This window comes from Crotalus tigris, unplaced genomic scaffold, assembly GCF_016545835.1.
Source record: "Crotalus tigris isolate CLP2741 ecotype Arizona unplaced genomic scaffold, ASM1654583v1 scf7180000017549.6302385, whole genome shotgun sequence".
NCBI classification, from domain to species: Eukaryota; Metazoa; Chordata; class Lepidosauria; order Squamata; family Viperidae; genus Crotalus; species Crotalus tigris.
In genome coordinates this window covers 5,272,132-5,295,414 of record NW_024096467.1, presented here as the reverse complement: position 1 = coordinate 5,295,414, position 23,283 = coordinate 5,272,132, and the positions used below count along the sequence as shown (strand labels likewise).

At 35.9% G+C, this 23,283-nt stretch overlaps 1 protein-coding gene across 5 annotated transcripts in view; it reads right to left on the bottom strand.

Moving 5' to 3' along the window:
* Positions 1 to 23,283, bottom strand: part of NLGN1 (neuroligin 1) — a 554,754-nt gene that overhangs the window by 483,931 nt on the left and 47,540 nt on the right. For all 5 annotated transcript variants that reach the window (XM_039338307.1, XM_039338296.1, XM_039338317.1 and 2 more), the window contains exon 2: positions 22,020 to 22,823. In XM_039338307.1, the coding sequence (XP_039194241.1) occupies positions 22,020 to 22,512 (493 nt within the window). In that variant the 5' untranslated portion in view covers positions 22,513 to 22,823. The remainder of the gene's footprint in view (positions 1 to 22,019; positions 22,824 to 23,283) is intronic.

Here is a 23,283-nt window from a genome sequence, read left to right as displayed (position 1 = left end):
TAATCAGTGGAACAACTTGCTTCCAGAAGCTCTGAATGCTCCAGCACTGGAAGTTTTGTTTGAAATAGTATAGGGTTTCCTGCCTGAGCAGGAGGTTGGACTAGATGACCTCCAAGGTCCCTTCCATCATCATCATCATCATCTATCATCATCGTCGTTGTCGTCGTCTTCAAGGAAAAACACAGTCCTGTTGACTTTTGAAAAAACATCTTTGGGATGTCTTTATAAGTCCTATTTCATTTTTTAAAATTTCTTAAATTTGTATGCCACCCATCCCATTATCACTCAATGTATCCAATGCTCTGTGTTCCACAGCAGTGTAAGGATTTCCCAGTCCCCTTGACTCCAAATTGTCTAGCGATGCCTCTGTAGAATTGACACTCCAGGCATATCATTATATCAGATTCTCTAACACTAACATGAGGAAAAGGAAGATTCCCATGCATTTTTCAGCCAGTAAAATTTGAGCATCCTAATTCCGTCTTAGTTCCAGTCAAGCTTCCTGATAAACATATCAAGTCAGTGTCAGAGAGCCCTCAGGAATAAAAAGCATTACATGGGAAATACTGTAAAATCCGTTGTAATGGTAGTACTTTAAAACTGTTACCATCTGTTCTCTACCTATTAGCACTATGATCCTTTACCCAGAAGACATGTATTACATCTTTTTATACTTCCTGCATATTCTTTAAGACAATATCCATAAAGGTAAAAAAATCCATCTCCATTATTACTGTCTTCTACTATAAATTATAATCAGAACCAATCTTCTCCTAAAATGCGAACGAAGGGAACCGCAGATTAATACAACGCTAAATGAGATAATTAATGTTCTAAAAGACAAAAAGCAATATTAAAAACATGCTTGATAAGATTGAGAAGTGACTGGAAATAACACTGCAAGATTTAATAGAGATGTGGGGAAAAGGCATCAAATGCCATGATATAAGGATGGAAAATTGCTTGCTTGGTATATGAAAGTAATTTTTGAATTCTGGTTGATCATAAGCTTAATAGGAAGGCTGCAAAAGGATGACTAAAATTTTAGACTGCATCAAAGAAATACGATTTCCAAAACATGGGAAGTAATTATTCCATTTTATGCTACATTAGACAGATCCTACTTCAAGTATTTTGGGCTCCGCTACATTTTAAGGAAGATTTCATACAAATTGGAACAGGTGCAAAGAATAGTCTAGAGGATTGGAAATTGTGTCCCAAAATAAAAGCAGATGACACAGTGGAGACATTACGAATCCTCCAGAAGAACATGTCCTGTTTACTGCCGTCTCAAAATGCAGAACACAGAATAATAGCCTTAATTTCTACCATGGCAAATTCCTCTTCAATGATACAGAAAACATTTGATTCCTAAGCACAAGCCTTAGTAAAGGAATCTGGGAAATTTAACAGAACAGAGCTAGAAGGGACCTTGGAGGTCTTCTAGTCTAACCCCCTGCTCAAGCAGGAAACCCTATAACATTCAAACAAATGGCTGTCTAATCTCTTCTCAAAAACCTCCAGTGTTGGAACATCCACAGCTTCTCAGGGGAAGTTGTTCCACTGATTAATTGTTCTCACTTCAGGAAATTTTTCTTTAGTTCTAGATCAGTTCTCTCCTTGATTAATTTCCATCTATTGCTTCTTCTCCTGCCTTCAGGTGCTTTGGAGTATAGGTTGACCCCTTTTCTTTGTGACAGCCCTCAAATGTTATGTTCTATTATGTCACTTGTCACAGTCTTGCCAATGAAATTATGCAGGTATGGGAAAAGAAACTTACATTCTTCCTGTGGTTATTTAAAAAAAAAAATCCCTTTGTTTGTTTAAACAAGAATCTCATCTCCAGGGAAAGGAATTTTGGCCTTGCCATACAGTTCAAGCAGACTTAAATAAATGCTCAGCCTGTTGCAAAGTACTGACCATTGATATTGCTCATCCGAATTTGGCTGGGAAGGATGTAAATTGTGATCATATGACTGTAAGATACTGCAAGTGTTGTGAATGCAAACCAATTGCCAAGTGCCCAATTTTTTTCAGAAACCATCATAACTTTGGACTGTTGTTAAATGAATGTTCATAGGTCAAGGACTATCTGTATAACTAATACAGGAAGAGCCTTCTAGCACTTTTTCAGGCTAACATATTTTATTAGAAGGAATAAATCTGAAAATATGCCACCAGATACTTTTTGATTTTTAGCTACCAAAGACTAACTCCACTCTCTTCATGCAGCATATATTAATATTGTTAATATGTAAATGTGGAAGAAACTGAGGAGAGAGAGGAAGCCACTTGAAAACAGAAATCTGAAACCTACACTGAAAAGGGCTAGCCAAATGCTATTTATTCATAAAGAATGGCTATTAGTAGGTTATTAACATTTTAATAATTGAGACATTCTCAGATAAATGGATTATTAAAATATCCAAGCCATATTCCTTAGCATATTTAAATTACTCAGTGCTTTGCTCAATGGCCAGGCTTGAATAAATTAAAATCTGAGACTGTTTTATTGGCATGGGACATAAAACAAAGGTTAGATGTACATAAATAAAAATGAAGGATGATTGGATATAAACATCAGGCACACTGGCAGACTTATTTAATCATAATATAATGTAATCAATCTGCTGGCAGTGCTTACATGTTCTTGCACAAAATGGTGTAGTACAGTGTTCAAAACTCTGTGTTTTCTTACTGGTGAAGTCTTTTCAACACAGACTGTATACTCCGAAACCATCACAAACCATGGCTCTATCCTACAATTTGCAGCAGTTAGAAATAGGACATATTCTACATTTGGATAGCATGTTTAACCAATAATACAATATAGACAGCCACTTGATACCCTCACCATTCCCATTTCTCAGGACAGAAATAAAGAAAAATAAGTGGGATATTGCCAGGTTAAATTTGGTGATAAGCCATACTGATGGTTAACTATGTCATGTGAATGAATCCTAGCTTTAAATCAAAGACATGCTTTAAATAGCAATTCTGGAAAAAGCCAACAGACATTTAAGAATAAAAATCTAGGATTTTCAGATGCTAATAATAAGCTTGCATATCAAAACTTTTAAAAAAATAAATCACAACCCTGCAAATTACTGGGTGGGGAATTCGGGGAGTTGAAATCTTAAAGTTGCCAAGGTTGGCAAACATTGTCTTAGATGATAGAGACAGAAAAACAGAGTGGGGAGGACCTTGGAGGTCTTCCAATACAACCTCCTGCTCAAGCAGGAGACCCTATATACTATTCCAGACAAGTGACAGTCTCTTCTTAAAGGCCTCCAATGATGGAGCACCCACAACTTCTGAAGGCAAGCTGTTCCATTAGTTGATTGTTCTCACTGCTGAAAAGTTTCTCCTTAGTTCTAGGTTGAATCTTTCCTTGATTAGTTTCCATCCATTGTTTCTTGTCTTGCTTTCTGGTCCTTTGGAAAATAGGTTGAGCCCCCTCTTCTTTGGGGCAGCCTCTCAAATATTGGAACACTGCTATCATGCCACCCCTAGTCCTTCTTTTCATTAGACTAGACAAACCCAATTCCTGCAAGTGTTCTTCAAATGTTTTACCCTTCAACCCCCAGATATTTCCCTAATACAAATTAATGTCTTACTTGCATAGGAGTATAAATTAACATTCTACAGCTGATTAGTGGTTTCTGAGTTCTTAAAATAATGCTTTGGGTCTTTTCTTGCTGTGAGCATGGGCAGCTCACAGCAAGTCAATTGAGAAGACGATTGTTATGTAAGAAAACCATCTGGTTTAAAAATATATGCTGAGGTAGACAAAGGATTATATCCAGTGTTAAGCACACACTTCTCCAGATGAGAAGAATTTGTGTTCCTGCTTCCAAAGCACACATTGTCTCCCAATCTATTCCAAGGATGTTGAAGAAGTGGGACTATTAATAATTTGTTCCACTTGTGAAGCAGCACCCACAAGCAGAATATTATCTTTTCGTCCAACTGTCAGATACACAATAAAATAGAACCATCAAAATTATTGGGGCTTAAGGATGGCAAGATGACTTTATTTCAATTATTTTGTTTGAAAGGTAAAATCTTTGTTTGAATTGAATTTGACTTCTGATGACTCCATGGACATGCTTTTGTAGTTTCTTGGCAATGATATGCGGGTGGCTTTCAAGTGCCACCTTGATTTTATTTAAATGTCCCTGTGCAATCTACAGTTCAGCAATCTAATCTTGCTTAGTTTTTCAAGATCTGCCAAATTGGCTAGTGGTGCCTCCTAGATTAATCTGTTCTGCAATAAATTTTCTTCAGTTTAAATCTAGCCTTTTCCCTGAATTAAAGCAATTGATATATTAAAGGATCCAGATTGGATCCCAACCTTCTCTCTCCTCTTCCTCCCACCCCCCTCTCTCTTCCCCCTCTCCCTCCAAACACACACACACACACAGACAGACACCCACATACACACAGACAAATACACACACAAACACAGAATGTTCTTATTTCTCAAGGACTCCTTTTTCTAGTAAGTATTAAGATTGCAGTTTTGACACAACTCAAAGTGAAGTTATGAAACCAATAAAGCAAAGAACATATTCATTCTTAAGACTTCATTCTTAAATATGAGTTTAGTATAGACAGAAAAAAAGGAATGACTTTCATATGTAGCACCTGGCAGCCAACCCAACAAGTTGTTACTTTTACAAGAAAGATCGCACTACAAAGAATGGTAATTTTGAAATGTTTTATTACTTGAAAAATGTAAGCGTTCTCATATTGTTTGGAAAAAGCTGCTGATACTAACAGTTTTAGATTTAAAAATATAATGTTCTGCACTAGATAATGTTTGGCTCATTATCTGACTGGGTGTATTAATAGTTGAAAAGCTGCATGGGAAATATGAAAGGTATTTAAATGGTATAATAAGGAAAGAAAAAAGAAAGAACTGACAAAATGATCTGAAACCTAACTAATGCAAACGACAGTGCTTTTGATGCAGCACTCGTGTAGATTATGAGGTCAAATTATTTTAAATGACCTTCCAGCATGAATTTGGCTTCAGGCTGAAGAACATATAACCATCTGTTGTATACAGGTAGTCTTCAGTTAATGACAGCAATTGAGACCAGACTTGCCTTCATTACGTACTGTGGTCATAAAGTGCAATGTCATCTGACTGAGCCACTTAGCAATGGTCACATCCATTGCAATCCTGATTCTCATCATTAATTGAGGACCAAGCAGCTCACTTGTCTGCAACTTTCTGCCAGCTTCCCCATTGACCTTGCTGCAAGAAGCCAGCAGGGAATGTCACAAAGGCTAAAACATACAAAGAACAGTTACAGGAATTGGGTATGTCTAGTCTAATGAAAAGGAGGACTAGGGGAAACATGATAGCAGTGTTCCAATATTTGAGGGGCTCCTACAAAGATGATGAGGGTCAAATTATTTTCCAAAGAACCAAAAGGCAAGGCACAAAAAACAATGGTTGGAAACTAACCAAGGAGAGAAGCAACCTAGAACTAAGGAGAAATTTCCTAACAGTGAGAACAATCAACCAGTGGAACATCTTGCCTTCAGAAGTTGTGGGGGCTTAAAAAGAGATTGGACAACCATTTATCTGAAATGGTATAGAGGCAGGGGTCTTCAAACTTGGCCCTTTTGTGACTTGTAGACTTCAACTCCCAGAATTCCTCAGCCAGACACGCTGGCTGAGGAATTCTGGCAGTTGAAGTCTACAAGTCATAAAAGGCCAAGTTTGAAGACCCCTGGTATACTCGAGCAGGGGATTGGACTGGAAGACCTCCAAGGTCTCTGCCAACTCTATTATTCTATGTTCTATCATGTGACTTTGGGATGTTGCAACGGCCAGAAATCAGAACCAGTCGTAATGACCAATTGTTCACTGCCATTGTAAATCTGAATTATTTTTGAATAAGAGGTCATTAAACAACAACCACATATACTGTCAATAATAGCTAATACAGACAAATCCCACAGTAATAAATGATAAAAATGCTATGAAACTGAAGGAATGTTTTATCACATTTGGTGGATATATATAAAAAAACCCGAACATACTTTTTGGAAGATCCATTAGAAACTGGCTTTAAATTGATTCAAAAAATAGAAGAATTTGGCGAGGTAGCCGGACTTAAGATTAATAGGAATAAATCCAAATTAATAACAAAAAATCTTACAAAGGCACAAGAAAGGGAATTGGAAGATAAAACAAAGATAAGTATAACCAAGAAAATAAAATACTTAGGGATCTGGCTTACAGCGAAATGCTCCTCGATTAAGGAGGACAATTATGATAAAATACTACACCAGATAAAAAAAGATTTAGAAAATTGGGAAAATTTGCAAATTTCATTTTTAGGGAGGACCGCTACGGTCAAAATGAATGTATTGCCAAAAATATTATTTCTGTTCCAGGTTATTCCAATAAAATTAGGGAAAACATTCTTTCAAAAATTAAATAAATTGATCACTAAATTTATATGGCAAAGGAAAAAACCCAGGATTAAATTAAAACTTTTGCAAGACACGAAAGATAAAGGGGGATTGGCGTTACCAGAGTGGGAAATATACTATCAAGCATCAAGCTTAACTTGGCTAAAAGATTGGATGGATTTGAAAAATACTAGCGTCTTAACAATAGAAGGACATGATTTGCAAGCAGGATGGCATGCATTCCTATGGGACAAAAAACATAAAATACACAGATATTTTCAAAGACACATAGTTAGGAATGCATTGCTACAGACTTGGGAAAAAATAAAACAAAAACATTATACAAGAATTCCAATGTGGTTATCCCCAACAGAAGCTCTGAAATACCCAAACCTATTGGATATAAATAAGATAATTGGATACAAGGAATTAGTAAATGAACAGGGAAATTTGAAAACAAAACAAGAATTGGAACAAGACATTGGCAGAGAGATTGATTGGTGGACATTTACACAAATTCAGTCTAAATATACAGAGGACAAAAAATTATATGAAATCCAAAAAGAGCCGCAAGAATTAGATAAAATTATACATGGAACAGAAATAAAATTAATTAGCAATTTATACAAATACCTACTGAGATATAAAATGGAAGACGAGGTTGTCAAAGACACAATGATTAGATGGGCAAAAAAATTCGGATATAATATAGAATTGGAGAAATGGGAAAAAATATGGGAAATAAATATAAAATTGACTATGTCGGCGGCATTCAAGGAAAACCAGTTGAAAATGTTTTACAGATGGCATCTTCCACCTGTAAAGCTTGCCAAGATGTTTCAGAATAATTCGCCAATAAGTTGGAAATGTAAAAAAGTACATGGAACATATTATCATCTATGATGGACATGCCCAGTTGCAAAAAAATACTGGTCTACAATAAGAAAATGGATCCAAGAAATAATAGACCAACCTGTAGACTGGAAACCAGAGATCTTTTTGTTGGGTATTTTAAATAGAAAATATAGTAAAGAAATATGGTACTTAATTTTACATATAATAACGGCGGCAAGAATAGCATATGCACAGTGCTGGAAAAATGAGAATATACCATCAGAGGAAGAAGTAATAAGAAAAATCCTGGACTGTGCTGAGATGGACAAATTAACAAAAGAGATAAAAGAAAAGGAAGACACAGAGTATTATATAGTATGGAACAAGGTGTATGTCTGGTTGGAGACTAGAAATAAAAGAGAATAAATATGGAAAGGTCAAAAGTGAAAATATGTGTACAATAATGTAATAATAATAATATGAATTATTCTTAGTAAGAAATAGAACATGAAGGAAGAAAAATGTAAATAAGAAATAATGGGGCTATAAGGACAAATATTTAAAGAAGAATAAGGGGGAAATGTAAATATTAGATTACTGTTATGTAATTGCTGTAAAAAAAAGGAGGAGTATATATTGTGTGTGTATGTGTGTTATGTTTTGCTTTGTTTTGTTTTGTCTTGTTGGTTAAAAATAAAAATTTATATATATGAAAAAAAAACCAAACATACTGCACATACATAGTACAATGCAGACAATTTTGGAATTTAAATTGGAAATTAAGTCACTCTTCTTTAATTAGGTATAATTAACAAGAAATATATTAATTTAATGAGACATGCTGGTAGACAGATCCAATTCCGATATATCAAGTTGGTAGATGGTCCTAAACATTCTCTGGCTGAAACCGATGAAGTAGCAATCAATAATTCTTACGTCAAACAGAACCATTATGTATACCAGTGTTTAAACAAAGCTAGGAATAGTTTGCCATAAGCAGCCCTGTTCAATCTTGAAAATGCCATTCAGATTATTGACATATATTTAAGAACATTCTTAGAAAATACAGATTGTCTACAATTAATTGACGATGGGCTGTAATCTAGCATTTTAGTGACATTATAACAATACATTAATTGCTTTGCTGAAATTTATACTTTTCGAGCCCAGGTCAAAATAGTGGGCTTTAATATATAAATTGGCAATAGAGAGACAAGGGTAAATATCAACAAAGACTCTTCTCCTCCCCCAACAAACTACAGAAGACTAATAATTATCTACATACATATGTATACATTCTTACACATTGCATTAAGAATAATGCATCAAAAGTTCTAGTAATTAATCTTTAAAATTACTGTAACCACAGCATCAAGAAACCTCTATTGTTCTTGACAAATAATTATACAAATATATCAATCAAATTGGCAAGAGGGAAATATTTTTTAGGTGTCACCAATGTACAAATCCAAGGTTTCAAGGCAACATTTTCAGAAGTGGTTGGCCATTGCCTCTGTTTTAGGGATGAGTAGATGTGACTGGCCTGAGGTCACCCAATTGGTATTTTATGCCTAAAGCAGGAGTGGAACTCACTTTTTTTTATTCCTAGTGCAATGCCTTAACTCATAAAAAACAACTGGCTATGGTTTCAATTTATCCATCATTAAAACAATGACTGAACTCAAGCCAATTATACAGATAGCTGTAACATAAATAAGAATTTAAATGCCCTAATATTAAAGAAGTAAAACAGTACTATCAAACTAATACACTTGAATTGTCTACATGAGAGCCAAACAACAAAATAATCCCTGCCTATTCTTGGATCTTCAACAAAATCCCATCAGACAGAAAAGGAAGAAAACCAGAATGAGGCCATCTGGTTTTGGACATTAAATGAGGACATTAAAAAAAGATGCTCTGCTGGTGTACATTACCACAAACACTAACTTTTTCATCAGGCTTTTGCTAAAGACACACTGCATTATTACTACTTTCCTGCAGCTAAAGTAATACAGTACATACGCCTGGTTTAAATAGAAAAATCTCCAGCCACACATGCAGATGGAACACTTTATTGAGATCCACTTAGGTTTTCAAAAACTCTGTGAGGACATTAGCTCTTTGTTTAAAGTTTCTATAATCCAGGAATGCATACTTTGTAGCTGCAGTTTTCCTCTCCACCATGCTTTAAAGCAGGGGTCCCCAACCTCCAATCCATGGCATGCCAGCAACCGGTCCGCACAAACAAGCAAAGCCCCATCTGTGGGATGCAGGCAGCACACAAAACCACGCCCCCTCTGGTTCACGGAAAAATCTCTCTCCATGTAATCCAGACATGTCAAACTCGCAAAGTCACGTGACGTCGCACAACACATCTGAGCTTTTTCCCCATTGCTGGCAATGGAATGGGCACGATTTCATTGTGGGTCGGCAGTTTGACACCCCTGATGTAACCGGTCCCTCATGCCCAAAAGATTGGGGACCTCTGCTTTAAAGGTTGCCTCAAGTATCTGTTTCAATACTGACACCAAACTATTTAAAATATTCATAAAATTAGATGTATTTTTATTGTGTTCTACACAGACTGTCTTTGTCCTAGTTTCATCCTTTTGAGAGAATGTAGTCTGAACACACCACACAAAGCCAACTGCAACATGGTTCAAGAACAGGCATGTACCTCTCCTATAACGCAATACAACCCAAGTTTCTATCAGATTCACAACTGAGACACTGTGAGAAGTTTTATACCCAAATATATTTTATTCTTTATACTGTTTCCATCTTCCCTTAAAATATTAACAGAATCCACAATGGTCTCAGAATCAGTGTCTATGAGTTAATCAAATTAGCAAACTTCCTCAAACCCCAAAATACGCTACCCAGACCTAATCCACATATCAAAGGACAAGGTCTGCAAACACCAATAGAGTTAATTAAATTAAGTCTCCCAGGAGAACTGTATGTTCACAAGAATACACACACACACACACACACACACACACACACACACACACACGTCCCTCAGCACATAGACACTTCCACACCCCAGAAAAGCTCCCCCTATAAAAATTTGCCACTGTACCCTATTTCTCTGCAGCCTGCTCCTAAAAGCAAACTGTTTTCCTTTTAGAAATAAACGTTTCTTCTTTGCTCACAGCTGTCTGGATCTCATTTTTATTTATACTTGCACAACTCCAGCTCCAGTTTGAACTCCAAATTATTCTTCTGACTACACAAACAGAGTTACGATTGTAACTTTGCTTATCCTTCAAAAACTACTAAAGTATATTCTCCCTTTTATACTCATAACAAAACAGTGTAGAAATTTGAGAAAGTGATTGCCTCAAGGTTCCCAAGCGTGGAAAAGCAGGTCTCCTTAGATTAATATTGGTTGAGTTCACACAACACATTTCCTAAGGCCAGGTAATGACCTAGCAGTTGCTTTCACACATCATGGTATGTTTGGTGTCTATTGTTCTTGATTAATTTGAGGGGACTTGCCTTGATGTAAAAACCCAGTCTGTTTGATTTCTATGCTTCAACATATTATACAAATTAAAAAAAATAATGTACAGAAAACAAATTAGGTGTGTTGTGTGTGCTGTGGAAACACAGCTTCTCAATCTATTATGCCAACATCTATCAGAATCCAATTCAGAATATCACATATGGGAGGAAGTAAAAAGAGCCATTCCTAAATTCAATACTAATTTTCACACATTTTGGGTTCTTCCAGATGAAGTTTGAAAAAAAACCTATACTGATTAAATTTTAACTTTGATTATGATTTTTGAGCCAGCTATGTAGCTACATGCAGTGGCAATGTAGAAGACTATCATTATTCCAAGGAGTTTAATGGTATATTTTTATGTAGAAAGAGTACAGAGAAGAGCAACAAAGATGATTAGGGGACTGGAGGCTAAAACATATAAGGAACGGTTGCGAGAATTGGGTATGTCTAGTTTAACGAAGAGAAGGACAAGGGGGGACATGATAGCAGCATTCCAATATCTCAGGGGCTGCCACAAAGAAGAGGGAGTCAAGCTATTCTCTAAAGCGCCTGAAGGCAGGACAAGAAGCAATGGATGGAAACTAATCAAGAAGAGAAGCAACCTAGAACTAAGGAGAAATTTCCTGACAGTTAGAACAATTAACTAGTGCAACAACCTGCCTCCAGAAGCAGTGAATGTTCCAACACTGGAAGTTTTTAAGAAGAAACTGGACAGCTATTTGTCCGAAATGGTATGGGGTTTCTTGCCTGAGCAGGGGTTGGACTAGATGACCTCCAAGGTCCCTTCCGATGATGATGATGATGATGATGATGATGATGATGATGTCTCAGACTTGTTAAAAATTGCCTAGAGATATGGAACTCATTCTGAACTAACCTGTTTGTCTTTTTACTCTAGTTTACTGAATAAAATAAAAGAGGGTGGGAAACTTCACATAGCTGTAAATCTGTGAAAATCTCAAATTTTCAATTCCCAATGCAAAGTCAAAATCAGATCTTGCAATTTCATGACCACAGAAACAGGCCCAAGAAGTCATGGTGCCAGATTTTAATAAATTCCCTAGTACTAGCCTTTAAGCTAGAACACATAGAATCTAGAATTGGGTATTGTGGAAACTAGCCACCTAGACATGTATGCTGTCATTATTATTATTAAAGAGCTCCTAAAACCTTGTAGGAGATTTGGTATCATTTTGCCTGGTATTTATGCTTTTATGCTTTTAAATCTGTTTCCTTGAGTTAATAATAAAGCTTAAAATCCCATTATTCACTAATGTGCTCATTGTCTTTGGATCCAAAATAACCAATTGCCTTGACACTTAGCAAAACAACAACAACAACCCCAAAAGAGCTAATTGTCATACCATCCACTCCACACTTAATTAACAGGCTAATATGAATGTGATGGAAGTATTTAATGGATTTACATCGTACCTTCTGTTTATAGTATATACAATGCTCATATAAATCTCTTCAATAATCTTTCTTTTTGCACAGCAGGGTAAATTTCTTTTGGTATAAGCATGCATGTTATAATAATGCATGCACAAAATTCCTGCCAGTTGCCGCTGCACATACGACTTCCATAAGAATCACTGAATATAGTGTAGAAAGAGCCAACATACAGTACATATCTAAACGCCTCCAATAACTGCCATAATGTAAGAATAAGGCATTAATTACTTGGAAATAATGAAATTTCATATGTATCCTCTCATCCAAAACCAAGATGAAACGTGTTTCACACTTATCACAGCAACAATCCAGTTACAGTTCATTTATTTATTTATTTATTTATTTATTTATTTATTTATTTATTTATTTATTTATATTATTTTATTTATTTTTTCATTAATTAAAGAACACGTAATGGATTCTAGGTGAAGCAACATAGCCAAACCAGAATGAAGATGGTATTTCATGCTATCACACCATAAATGTGATTATTCTTACCTAGGTCTTAAAATAGACAGCAAACTTTATTTCCCTATACAGTTCAACAAACCAAAGATCAGTTAGCAAATATTCAGCATAGCATTATATATAGACTCAGAAAGTTAGAAGAACATTTTGAAGTCAAACTTCTTCATTGCTCTACAGTCTAAATTCAGCAACCACAGTATTTAACTACAGACATTGCTCTGTGTGTGTGTGTGTGTGTGTAAAACTGAACAAAATATAAAGTGAAAATAAAGATTGTGGGAAAGGGGAATTGAAAAATTAACTTCCAACTGTTTTCAGCGCAGTAGAATAAAGTTAATAATATTGCAGCCTCAACTTTTTACATTTGCATACTTAGGATATAAGAGCCATTTCTATAACAACTAACTTATCTAATCAGCAAATCCCAAAGTCAGAATTTAACAGAATAACAGAATAACACAGTTGGAAGGGACCTTGGAGGTCTTCTAGTCCAACCCCTTGCTCAGGCAGGAAACCCTATACCATTTCAGACAAATGGCTGTCCAATTCCATTTTTTTCTGTCTCAAGCACAAATTCTAAAAGCAGTTTCCAAGTAGAAACAAAACTGGATTTGTTCTTTCTTTGATTAAAGCAGTTAATTTGGCCATCTCTACAACTATAGATATCTCTTGTATCAACTTGCTGGTATCCCTGATGCTTTGGGGCATTAAAATGTGATTGGCTTTTATAACTTGAAAAATGATAAAACCTCACCTCTTGATTTATGACTATGCGAAATCAATGCTTAGTAATAGAAGGCAAAAGTCACTCAGCTAATTACACATGCTTGATAAACAGCAGAACAGCAAACACGGCTGCAATGCACATTAGTTGAGGCATGTAAATTGCTGCAGTCATTTTTGTAGAAAGTGGACAGAATAAGGCAAGGTGGGTATTGTTCCAAAGAGTCTCCTGATTTCCCTCGACACACATTGTTCTGGTCATCTGCAAACCTCAAAGGCAATAAATGGCATTTTCATAATCCCGCATACAAAGAAAGGGCTGCAGGAAAATTAAGTCTCCTAAAAATGAATTGAACTTATTATCCTTGCAGAACTTAGTTAAGACCAGTGCCTCTGAAGCTACAGCTGGCCATATTCATAAGAAGGGCATTTTAAAATGTATTAATATATCGTCAGAAAACATCAGGGTGGCCACAACTTTCTCTAAACATTTTATTCATGAGTCTAAAGCAGCTTATGGTAGGCTGAAGATGGGCAAAGAACAGCTGCAGGGTACCTACCAGGCTGCGGTTTTTTAAATTTATTTTTATTGCATTAAATGCTAAAAAAAAGGAAAAAGGGCAAAACACACACACACACAAATAATACTTATGGTGAAATATACATTGTCCAAGAGAAAGAAAGAGCACACAGAGTGCTTTAATTAAAACAACGTACAAGAAATACAGGGGAAACTTAACTGCCTTGCTTAATAACAAAAAATCTGATCCCAAATATAGTCATTAGTCAAGGACTGCTTGTACTTGTCTATACAAAATCTATATCGATAAACAATCTGCTCATAACTAGCAAATGCAATCAGCTCTTCAGTCCATTGAATAAATGAAGCCATACATTTATCTTTTACAAGATTGCAACTATTGCTTCCATTACAACCAATAACTGCTGCAATCAATCTTACTAGGTGAGGTTCTCCTTAAGTCTATCTTAGAAACCCAATGAGAGGATCACATGTCTAATTATGCCATGTATTAGAAAATAATAATAATAATAATAATAATAATAATAATAATGATGATGATAATAATAATAATAATAATAATAATAATAATAATAATAATAATAATAATCCTTTACATGGATGATCTGAAGCTGTATGGAAAAACATCATCTGAAATAGAATCTCTGCTCAACACTGTCCGTATATATAGCCAAGATATTGTTATGGAGTTTGGCTTGGACAAATGTGCCACACTTACTATCAAACAAGGAAAAGTAGTGAAAACTGAAGGAATCAAGATGCCCCACGAAAATAACATTATGAGTCTGGATGAGGAAGATTACTACAAATACTGGGTATCCTTCAAGCTGACAACATCAAGCACACTGAAGTCAAGAAAAAGATTAGAGGTGAATACATCAAGAGAGTGAAGAAGATCTTAAAGTCCAAATTCAATGGAGGAAATACCATAAAGGCAATCAATACCTGGGCAATTCCAGTCATTAGGTACACAGCTGGAATAGTGGACTGGACTCAAGCAGAACTAAAAGCAATGGATAGGAAGACCAGAAAAATAATGACAATGAATCATGCCCTTCATCCACGCATGGGTAAGGACTCGTTAGGTAGACAAAATGCCAAATCCAGTCTGAACATCTGGCTGACTGTGCGATGATCTATAATAATAATAATAATAATAATAATAATAATAATAATAATAATAATAATGACAAAAAAGTCTGGATAGTGGACGTGGCAGTGCCTCGAGATAGCAGAATAGAAGAGAAAGAACTGGAGAAGATAACAAAATACAAAGACCTACAAATAGAAATAGAAAGACTGTGGCAAAAGCAAGCAAGGGTAGTACCAATAGTCATAGGCTCCTTGGGTGCAATCCCAAAACAATGGAGCACCACTTGAACACCATTGGCATTGACAAATTCGCTATTAGTCAATTGCAAAAGGCGGTCTTATTAGGAACTGCTTCCATCCTGCGACGATACCTGTAATACCATCAAACATCCACATCTGCCTATCCCAGGTCCTGGGTAAGGACTCGATAGGTAGACAAAATGCCAAATCCAGTCTGAACATCTGGCCGACTGTGCGATGATCCATAATAATAATAATAATAATAATAATAATAATAATAATAATAATAATAATAATAATAATAATACCATCAAACATCCACATCTGCCTATCCCAGGTCCTGGGTAAGGACTCAATAGGTAGACAAAATGCCAAATCCAGTCTGAACATCTGGCTGACTGTGAGATGATCCATAAGTTGGAAGGGACCTTGGAGGTAATCGAGTCCAACCCCCTGCTCAGGCAGGAAACCCTACACTATTTCAGACAAATGGCTGTCCAGTCTCTTCTTAAAAACTTCCAGTGTTGGAGCATTCACTGCTTCTGGAGGCAGGTTGTTCCACTGGTTAATTGTTCTAATTGTCAGGAAGTTTCTCCTAAGTTCTAGGTTGCTTCTCTCCTTGATTAGTTTCCATCTGTTGCTTCTTGTCCTGCCTTTAGGTGCCTTGGAAAATAGCTTCACTCCCTCTTCTTTGTGGCAGCCCCTGAGATATTGGAACACTGCTATCATATCCTCCCTCGTCCTTCTCTTCGTTAAACTAGACATACCCAATTCCAGCAACCTTTCCTTATATATTTTAGCCTTCAATCCTCTAATCATCTTTGTTGCTCTTCTCTTCTCTGTACTCTAGAGTCTCAACATCTTTTTACATTCAAAACTGGATGCAGTATTCCAAGTGTGGCCTTACCAAGGCACACAGGGGTAGGCGGATTAGACAGCATCATGCCAACTGTGCTGACTCAGGAATTCTGGAGTTGAAGTCCACGAGTCATAAAAGAGCCAAGGTTGCCTACCCCTGCCCTATACTACACCTGTACATTTGGTTTTTCTTGCCTAAATGTAGAACTTTACTTTTTTCACCATTGAATTTCATTTGGTTAGATAGCGCCCAGTGTTCAAGTCTGCCCAGGTCCTCCTGTATCTTAAGCTTGTCTTCTGGAGTGTTGACTATTCCTGCTAACTTGATGTAATCTGCAAATTTGATGAGTTCCCTATCTATCCCCTCATCCAAATCGTTGATGAACATGTTGAAGAGCACTGGGCCCAGAACAGAGCCCTGGGGCACCCCACTACACACTTCCCTCCATGTAGATGCAGTTCCATTGAGGACCACACACTGAGTACGCCCGGTCAGCCAGCTACAGATCCATTTGGTGGTGATGCTGTCTAATCCGCATTTTTCTATCTTATCAAATAGTAGGTTGTGATCTACTTTATCAAATGCCTTACTGAAGTCCAAGTAAATTATACCCACAGCATTCCTCTGATCCACTAATTTTGTCACTTGGTCAAAGAATGCAATAAGATTTGTCTGGCATGATCTGTTTTTGACAAACCCATGTTGGCTTTTAATAGTGATTTTGTTTGCCTCTAGGTGTTCGCTGATTCATTGTTTGATTATCTTTTTCAGAATCTTCCCAGGTATTGAGGTCAGGCTGATAGGTCTGTAATTTCCTGGATCCATTTTCTTTCCTTTTTTGAAGGTGGGAACTACATCAGTTCTTTTCCAGTCCTCTAGTAGTTCCCCAGTGCTCCAAGATCTTTGAAAAATATAGTTAGCAGTTCTGAGATCACATCTGCCAGTTCCTTGAGAACCTTGGGGTGTAAAGTAAAGCTGTGGCAACATGAAATGTACAGTATTAACAGGACAGATTGATATAATAGAAGAACAAGACTTGGAAGGGACCCTGGAGGTCTTCTAGTCCAGCTCCCTGCTCAAGCAGGAAACCCTATATGATTTCTTCTTAAAAACCTCCAATATTAGGGCTCCATTGTTCAGCATAAAAGTACAGAATGTTAAGAGGCATCAAAAAAACTCCATCTCTGAATCCACAGAGAGCTGCAAAAATTCATCTAGATGCTTTTTCATGAGGTAACTGGATTTTCTTTTTTTTCTTCTTTGATGATATTTCGCTTCTCATCCAAGAAGCTTCTTCAGCTCTGACTGGATGGTGGGGAATGGAGTTTGATCCAATCAGAGCTGAAGAAGCTTCTTGGATGAGAAGTGAAACATCTTCAAAGAAAAACAAGAAAGTCCAGTTGCCTCGTGAAAAAGAATCTTTGGGATAACTATGACCTGGATGACTGTGAATCTCCATAGATATTGGGCTGTTACTGGAAGTGATGGGAAGCATAACAGTATTGATGTCAATTAGGGGATACAGATGAAAATAGGAAAAAAAATCAGTTCCTGTTCTCATTCCCACTCTTAAATTAAAAAAAAATTAAAAAGTTGTTATTAATATTTTGCTGCATCTGCAAATGCAATACCAAATAGCCAGCCATCAAGTAATAGCAAACAGAATGGGACAACTCACCACAGCCAAATCGCTGTGGCCAACTCATCACAGGTGTACCCGCCACAGGACAATTTAACAATTCAATTTAATTATTTAAAATAAATACAAAATTATTTTAATTTTTGTCATTCACATTTCATTCTGTCCCTCATTTTGCATCCTTTCTTTGATGATTCTATTCCACCATTCTTTTGATATTAGTGTAACTCTTGTCCCACAGTGAGTTGGCCATGGTGAGTTGTCATGGACCCTAAGTAGAACCTGGGGTGGTAGGAAATGCTTAAGTCTACTAACCTTCATTCAGTCAACGACCAGCACAAAGTAAACCGATGGACAAATAGAAAATACAAAGCTATAATTCTGGAGGAAAAACATCTCAAGTGGAAAAACGAAGTAGCATAATAGGATATCATCACACTAAAAGTGTAACTCTGACACTGGAGTTATTCTCAAGAATGTAATATTTTTAACATTAAGCTATCATCCAGCACACAATAGAAATAAAACCAGCACAAACTAATTTTAAAAAAAAACTATATAAGACAATGGCTGGCTGACCACATATCAAATGTTATAGAATAATAGCTCCTCTTATGGCTAGTTTAGTGTGACCATTTTTCTTGGAAAAAATAAAGGACAAACATGAAAAAGGTCAAATTTGAAAGAGTTCATAAGAATAAAAGAATAAAAAAATCTTAATTCAAGAGCAAAGCCAAAAAAAATGTTACAAAAACGCATATTCTAATAAAATGTGGTATCTAAAATAAAATATGTAATTTTTTAAAAAAAGAAAGATTAAATTTCTCTATTTTTCACATGAATGTGAAAGACTGCATTATGTGGTACCATTTATACAATAAAAGTTAAATGATCAAAATACAGATGGTTCTTGACTTACAACAGTTCATTTAGTGACTGAATTTGCAGCAGCACTGAAAAAAGTGACTTGTGACCGTTTTTCACCCTTATGACCATTGCAGCATCCCCATGGTCACATGATCAAAATTGAGATGCTTGGCATGTGACTCATATCTATAACGGTTGTGGCATCCTGGGATCATGTGATCATCTTTTGACAAGCAAAGAATGGGGAAGCCAGATTCATTTAACAACTGTGTTACTAACTTAACAACTGCAGTGATTCATAACAACTGTGGCAAGAAAGGTCATAAATGGGGCAAAATTTACTTAACAACTGTCTCACTTAGCAACAGGAAATTTCAGCTGAATGGTGGTTGTAGGTTGAGGACAACCTGAAAAGGACAAAATGAGTACATTTATTTGAAGCACAAATAAATCGAAAGGAGAAGCTTTGTGAAATAAAGGATTGTCCTTCATATTGAAGAATGTATGGTCACTGTAAGCTAGTTCCTCCATTTTGGCAGCATAATAGAACACAACATAATGTAATAGAAGTCGGAGATTCTGGAATAACTGAAATGTCATTTATCATTCTAATCAGGCTTCTAAAGAAGAGTTGGAAACAAGGGGATGTGTCTACTTATTAATTCAGGATAAGGATAGCAGAACAGCTGGTTTACACAATTGTTTAAATTGTTAAACATTGCACAGAATTTAGATAAACTTGCTAATCTCTTCGAAAGTTTTAACCACAGCTTGTTTTTATGACTTAGCTCATTGCAAAGCCCGGCCTGTTTAGTTACTTTATGATTCAATGTACTGTACAAACCTAGAAAATAGGTTAATTCAAATAATAGGTTAATGGTGTATTGTATCTTTCTATAAATTCTACTAGTTAAGAAAGAAAGTGCAAATTAAGATATGGTCTAGCAACTTTACCAATGTTGAAAGAATGAGGGGAATAATCAACTTCCATTCTCATTTCTAGATCCATTTTTTTTTTTACTTTCTTAATAGAACAATTTTGAAGCAGAGAGCAGGAAGGGTCTTTGAAACAAATATGGACTATTTTTCCCTTCTGTTCTCTGAAATTTTTTTAAGTGTACAATCCAAAGGTAATCATATTACCGGTAATCTTACATTATTGTTACAATGTTTAATTTTAATTAATAAACAAGCAAACACTTTTAGATCTCAATGTTGGAACAGCACTTTCAATGTCACAGAATACAGAACATATTATGGCGCCTGACCAGCTTTGAATATGCTTATAATTGTTTTTTAATAAGATGACTATGTAACTATATTCTTTATTGTTCTTCTCTAACTTGCTTCAGATTTCTCCACCTTTTGCACACCCTTTGCACACTGACATACTTTTCAAACATGTAAAAAAGAAATCGATTTGGAAAATTATTTTTTATTATTAAATTATTTATTGTTAGAAGCTATGGCTTATGAAGCAGTGAATCTTTGTATTCATCCGCCTTGGATAGTGTACTATCATTAGCTAATTGTAGTATTAGGTACCATTATGTCCCACTTCAAACTTTAGCTTAGTGGTGGTTAACAAACTACAAAAAAGCAATATGATTAATATAAGCCAGAATTTTCTTACTGAAGGCAATTCATGATAAAGAGGAATTAAGGAAGAGTATTTTTCTTCAGAGGTATCCCCAGCTTCATAAACCAACCACCTAAATTGTATCAATACAAATGGAAAACTCATGAACTTTCAGTTCAACTCAAATGTCGACAGTTTCCATTTTTAATATTCATGAAATTTAAAGTAGCAAAAGCTATGGGTGTTTCCATAACCATTGATTTGAGAAATAAAGTTGAATGACATCATTTTTTTCACTGAATAGATTTGCAAAGCAAAGAAAGAAAACAATCACAAAATAGCAATTTATGTCAATGACTATCTGATCCTTGTCAAAAGTATAATTATATTGGTGATAGTTGAAGAACGTACTATTGCTATCAAGTTTTAATTGAATGCTCAGGTTTCTAACTAATTACCTGAATACTTTGTTTTGGTAAACAGTCAATTAGGACAGCAAAGCTAAACAAAATAGAAAATACAAGGGACAACAAATTCAAAATCTTCAATATTAAGTCCTCAAAAAAAACCAAAAACCCCTAATCTAAAAACATTTGTCAATTGGTGATAGTCCAATATATCTCCATCTGTGATATTCAAAAGAAAACTGCATATTACTAGAAATATAAATCCAATATGAAGTGTCATGTACAAAACTATTTCAGTCCAAATGATATGAAACAATAAACCTGATCAACAAAGTAATTACTTCACAATCCATACTTTTTCTTCTGCCAGAAGAAAATAACTATAATTCTCTCTGGAAATAGCATTCTGTCTTTTAATCAGATGGGGGGGGAGGGGGAAGAAAGTAATTTTATACAGCAACTACAAAAATTGTCTCTGTTGCACTCAAGGGAGTCAAAGCTATAAAGGCTTCAGCTCATTAAACTCTCTACTAAGTCACTGGCTCTACATGTGAAAAACACACATTACCACTGAACTCCACCTCTTTATCAGATGAATATGCAAACAACTCTCCAATCCGCTGTGCATTTATGCTTCAGAAGGGGAAAGGAATTTTTGTTTAATTCTCTTGTTTTTAAAACATTTGCCCTATTTCGCTGGTTTCCAACTCTATTAATTACGAACAATTTCTTCTTTCTGCAACCACCTAATTTTCTTTTAAGATGTGCTTTGCTGATGTTCCTCCCTATGGTTTGAACCATTCAGTTTTTTGTTTTCCAACCCAGGATTCATTTGTGTCCACTTTTATACATACCTCCTTTTCTACAAATTTTCTTGCCGGGTTTTCTGGCACATTCCTTGGATATTCTTTTGACTGAAAAATGAATAGAATACTAGAAAATAACATGGAGCTCCATGATAGACGGTAGGAGCATGCAATACCATTAGCTTCAATATGGCCTGCTTATTTATATGTACTGTTTGAGCGCAGAAGAATCTCCTCCTTGCCTATCCATGCAATGGATCAAGATGTTGATGCATCTTTCTCAGGAGTCGATGGGAATGAGAATTAGGTACCAACTTTGACCTAAGGATAAACGTGCTGAAAAGGAGTCTGGACTAAGAAAAAAAGGACAGCATTGGCTAAGAACTGATGCATACATAGAAAAAGCCACATGCACACAGGTTTAAAAAAAACGAGGGAAAGAAATGAGCATGCAGACAGAAAAAGCCGTGCTGGCTACCAGTACACATGGTTTCAGTGTTTAAAGAAATATCAAACAGAAAAGTAAACAAAGGTTTTCCCTGCTCCTTAAATAAATAACTCACCATCTTCAGTCGGGACATATATATTCAAATAGAGGCAGTCTTCATTCTGATCTTGTACGAAAGTAGAAACTATATCCAAGTTATTAGTAAACCAAACAGGAAGCATGACTTCTGGTAACCTGCCCTCAATAATGTTTTGAGGACATACTGGTGCAAATTGTGTTGCATTTTTGATGTCTGGCCAGGGAGAAGGTGGCTCAGGAGGTTGAAATCGGTGTTCCCCAATAGGTGGGGCAGCGTAAGGAACTCCAAGAAACTCGATCACTGGCCCCAAAATTTCATTGTTCAATTCCTTCTTCATCCCCCTCAGCTTTCCAAAATTGGTGGTCACCACGGGGTCAAGATCATCCAACTTTTGGGATGACACAGCGGCCATGTGAATCAAGAACCCAAGAATGCAAAAAGTAAATGTGACATCCAATCCCATGTGTAACAAATGAGCTTGTGTTGCTCTCCACACACCGTTCAGCCATACAGATATTGGAAAAGCCATGGTCCCACATCAGTTGTACATCTATGGTTAAAACAATGTGATTTGTATCCAGCAAGGCAGAAAGGAAGGTTTTCCCCCTCACAAGAATCAGAAAAATCCAAAATCAAATAAGTCTGAGAATACCCAAAAGGCTCTTTGTAAGATATCTTCCAGTGATTTCATTCTTGCTGATATAGCATCTTCAGAGTCCTATTTATCAGGCTACATTCAATTGACAATTCAGTTTTCCACTGTAGCAAGATGAAGAGAGCATCCCTTTAATACAGATTCCTCACTTATAAATCAATTTCCGTTAACTTCAAGTCTATAGCCTGGAGAAAATGAAAAATAAATCATTAGTATGAAAGAATTAATATAGGCAGAATAATAACTACCTGTTTTACAAGTTACTGTGCGTATATTAATAGTTGCCAGAGCCATGTAAAAAAATATGCAAGTAATTTATAGTTCTTCGAGATAGCAGGTAAAATACTGATTAACAGGATATTTATGCTGTCATTTGCTGAGTTTCTTTAGAGAAATGCAGCATTTAATTTCATTTTTCTAAAACTGGACATATGGATTTAATGACTGGAATAAATGTGCATACAGTTTATTTGTAATGCCGCATTTTTTAAGTAACAAAGAGACTTGCGATCAATTTCAAACTGATTAATATTAGGCAATTTGGAACCACAAGTCAATTATAATTTTATACAACTCTGAGAGATGCACTAAACACTAAGATGGTATGAAACTTCTACAGAGAACCTTGGTGATCTAAAGCATGTT